Source organism: Crassostrea angulata, chromosome 1 (genome assembly GCF_025612915.1).
Source record: "Crassostrea angulata isolate pt1a10 chromosome 1, ASM2561291v2, whole genome shotgun sequence".
Taxonomy (NCBI): domain Eukaryota; kingdom Metazoa; phylum Mollusca; class Bivalvia; order Ostreida; family Ostreidae; genus Magallana; species Magallana angulata.
In genome coordinates, this window is record NC_069111.1 from 42,927,315 (window position 1) to 42,931,915 (window position 4,601).

General features: G+C 34.7%; 1 protein-coding gene across 1 annotated transcript; it reads left to right on the forward strand.

Annotated features, from left to right (window-relative positions):
- The first annotated feature begins 365 nt into the window (after window positions 1-365).
- Window positions 366-3,410, forward strand: LOC128161504 (uncharacterized). The gene is made up of 4 exons (XM_052824798.1): window positions 366-564; window positions 998-2,292; window positions 2,403-2,637; window positions 2,859-3,410. Exons 1-4 carry the CDS (start codon window positions 507-509, stop codon window positions 3,257-3,259), a joined length of 1,989 nt encoding a protein of 662 aa, XP_052680758.1. The 5' UTR covers window positions 366-506; the 3' UTR covers window positions 3,260-3,410.
- The last annotated feature ends 1,191 nt before the right edge of the window (window positions 3,411-4,601 follow it).

The following is a 4,601-nucleotide window of genomic DNA, read 5'->3' on the forward strand; positions in this document are numbered from 1 at the left end:
ACGACAACAAAAATGAGTTTTTATTGGCAATCCTTACATCGATCTTCTCTCTTCTTAAGCATACACAGAACAAAATTTATAACCATTCTGTGTATAGATTTGAATTATGAAAATAAGTGAAACAAATGCATTAGAATTACTGTGAAGCGACCTCGAAGAGAATGTAAACTTTGTGATTACAGAAATTAAAACTTTATTTTTTAAAATCGAAATCTAAATATTTTCACTTTGTTGACACAATTTACTTAATATTCAAGGACAGTTAGGGAAGAGAAAATCATTATGAACAATCCCCTGGAATTGCATTTGCGTTCCATGGTATCCTCATGACAGGAATAAAATATCTCTAGAGAATGTATGTTACATGGACCTAATCAATTAGTAATTCGTTGACATAAAACATCCATACGCAGATTAATTTCTGACAATATAAACAGAGTTATTTGAGACCACAACGCAGCAACATAAATAAAATACAGAAGACTTCGGATAAATTTGGCCACACAATGGAATATTTCTATGTTTCCATTTTTATACTATGCTGCTCTCAGACTGTAATTACAGGTATGAACTAATCTATTTGTAGATATAAATAATATATATTAAAACGTGTATTTTATAATCCGTCAAAATAGCTTTCTTTTAAATTTTAACCTACTCACAAACTTTACTGTTGTTGATTTATCCTTTTCAATTTTCTTCATCGTTTTTTTTTTTACATCTATATCTGACTTTATAATATAAATCTGAAAATAAATGACTATGATAAAATATAAATTCTAATTTCTAAAAAAAATCTGTTTCAAGTACATCAAATTAAAATCTTTAAGATACATCATAGATTTATATTATATGCATTTAAATTATTGTTGAAAAGTTTAATCAAATAAAATATCCAATTTTTGATATAATAACCTTGCATTTTATTTATGGTTACTATAGTCATTTTACATCGACTCGCTTTTATTCATGACTATGGAATGCCTTTTTGTTTTAGCAAAATCAAGCGACCACACAGGTACGCAGTTCGTGGTAGCATTCTATAGAAACCTTGAGCTGTCAACGCGGCAGGACGTATTCTTGATCATTGCCGCCGTGGGCAACGAGAACACTACAATAGACATAAAGTATAACCACAATAACGAGGACCGCATCTACTTCCATCACCTCACACCAGGGCTGGCGAAGCAAATTAGTTTAAAAAAAGAGTTCGGAACCATAAAGATGCCCTTCCCTGTTGTTAGAATCAATTCAACACATCCAGTTAGCATCACAACATTTGTAGAGGGCTCCTTGTCAGCAGGGTCGTATCTAGCGTTCCCAATTGAAGTTGCAGGCGTAGAGTACAGGATGCTTCCATACTGCAATACAACGGACAACGGCATTTGTGTGTGCGCCATTGTTAACCTGTACAGAAACACCACTGTCAGCCTAGTGAACGAGAATCATGGCAATATATCCATCTACACCGTACAACATACAGTAGGGGAAAACACCATTGACTCTATGTCCTTTCCGCACAGCAATCGTACTTTCAGAATTGACGAGGCGTACAGTCATGTTTCACTGGAGAGCCCGGACGACTTCACCGGTCTTCTTCTGGTTGCCAGCCACCCTGTACAAGTAGTTTGCGGCGGTACAAAAGAGAAAGCAACGATGTCCATGGAGCAAATTCCTTCTATCCTATACTTTGAGCGATCCTTCTATACGTTTCCCATAACCGTTAACGACATGGCACCCTCTAAACTTCGATTCATTTCTCACTACAACTGCACAAAAATTGAAATATCTAATTCTGGTGTCAATTTTACACTGAATGCTGGACAGTATCAACAAATTTCTACTAGTGAAGTTATTTCAAGTCAAATAACTTCCAATAAACCTATCGCGATAATGCACATCTTCTCCGGCCTCAAGCCAGGTAGCAGAAACCCGTATTATCAGGAAGGAATCCTATTTTTGCCATCTGTTAACAGTTATGTATCTTCTGTAGTTATTCCTCGACGAAAGAAGAAAGATGAGTCGATGAAAACTATGTCAATGTATGTAGGTCTAATCACACGAGTCCACTATACATTCCAGCATTTTTCCGGAAATACTAAACCCCCCAAAATGTTTCTAAGCTATGACATTTTAATAGAGAAAGACGACGATGGACAATTATTAAGGCTATCACGAGACTGCAGCTGTAAAAGCTATATAAATGAATTTGGGGGATATCTAATACGTAAAAACGTTATTGCAACCAAGGATTTGTTTAGTTTAATTGGATATACATTTATTTCTACAGAGGTTAGTATGCGTTTTTGAAACTATTTATTTAAAGGATTTATGCATGAACTTACCACTTACTTTCTATCAAGTCAGTTACATTTATGAGATTTTACGTTTTGCAATTGTAGAACGAAACTTCTCAATATCGTTCGGAGTCTTGTGAAAAACAGAAAGATATTGTCTATAAAAGTACAACTGCAATGGACACACCTGTAACTGAAATACCAGCATCACAATCTGTCAACTGGTCAACGCTGGATGGAACCACTTCATATGATACAAGCCAGATGAATTTAAAGACTACATCTCAATCCAGTCCAAACCCTAATGAGTACACGCGTTCCTGGATTTCAGAGGCTCAAGGTGGGGCGTGTAATGCATAAACAGAATACATGCATTTTAATACTTTTTCATAAACAAAATAATCACGTGATTATTGAATAGCAAAATAATTGCATTTTAGTTCAGATAGGATCTGAAATCTGAATCAAATTTTCATATCTTTCTGGGTTAGAGAGAAAAAAATGCAATTTCCCCAATCCTCTTAAACTTACCTGTTCATGATAATAAAATTTATAATTCAGATGGTTCAAGAGTCACAGCCATGAAGAGTGAAACTAATGCCGTTTCTTCAGAATCCATTATTTCTCAGTGTCCAAAGTGTCCATGTCATCAAGAATCAACTCCAAAGTACACCGTACACACAGAGGAAGACCTGGACAAGAGGATCAGAGAGATCAAGAAGGAACTCACCATCAAAAAAGCAGACTTGTCCGCTTATCGGCGGATGAAGACCAGCGCGGAGGATGGTCGCATATCCGCTAAAGGCATAGGGTTTGTTGGGATCATTATTCTTTGTTCAGTCGCTTCTTTTATCATCATCATGGACTTCCCGACTCTCGCTCACCAGACCGTTGTACTTTGGAGAAATACATTTGGAAGAAGTGTGCGCGTTGTTCGCAGGTGTTTGCGAGGGGATCCTTGATTGAGACACTTTGCAACAAGCACAAATATACAAGCACTGGGTTAGAAACAATGATATGGATTATTTTCACCGTTAGTCTGTTATATGCAATTTAATATTTTAGTTTTTATTTATATAATATAACATATCAAAATATACGTATATCTTTATTAAAAAGGAATTAAATAATATATAAATGATATAATATAAAATAAAAATAAAAATATAATATTTGAGACTACTGTACTTTTTATCACCTTCTGTGTGTGTGTGTGTGTATATATATATATATATATATATATATATATATATATATATATATATATATATATATATATATATATGGGGGTGTCAAATCGGTCAATTTTTAGTACTCGGTTACTCGGACGTTTTTCCGATCGGGTACTCGGTAAAAGTGTAAATAAATATGAACAAGTACATTGTAACTTTTTATTGCGTTTGACGTCCAAGTATCAGTCGTCAGAGCTACAGTATCAACTCTATCAAGTTCTCCTAACAAAGCGGATCTACAATCTTCAAGTACACTTTTTCGATCCTAGATTTTATAGTATTACGGGACGGCATGTTGTAGTTTGGTGCGACGATGGACATCAGTTTTTTAAAAAGCTTTTTGCCTTCGACCATTTGTAACGGCATGTAATCAAACACAACCATATCAACAATCGCACATGTAATATCATCTGTCTCTTTTCCCGAGAATTTACGGCTTCTTGAAGAATTGACAAAATTCGATAAAGTCGGTTGTTTTTCTGGAGTTTCTGGCCTGTCAAATTTCTCGAATGTGATTTAACATGTTTGTCGTTCCCCCGTATAGTATAAGTTTACTTCGCACAGCTGACATTTTACGTTTTTTGAATCTTCAGTTCTTTTAAAATATTTCCAGACCTTTGAAGTCGGTGGCGGCATTTTAGGTCTGTTCAATTTCTCTACTGTGTGCTATCTAATTTATATAATAGACTATATAAACGATGTTCAGTGAAAACAAATAATTAAAGTAAGCTAAAAATAAGGGTAGAAAACAGCCAAAGGTGAGAAAAGCTAGGTAACAGGTGTTTGGTCACGATAATTACAGTAACTATATAAACACTCAAGCTATTGAATGAAAAATGAAAATGTTTTGCTTAATATTGCGTCAAGCGCTATCGGTTTTGTAAATAAAATATGTTGTGTAATATTTCCAAAAAAATATTGATTACAAGATTGTTATAACTGAAAATGATGATTGTCAATGCAATGTGTGAGATAGTTACCTCGTCATAATGAAACCATGGGTAGGATTTGAACCACGAAGGGTTAAAAGAACATAGTTCTGGATTTTTCTTGCCGAATGAACGCTTAGGAA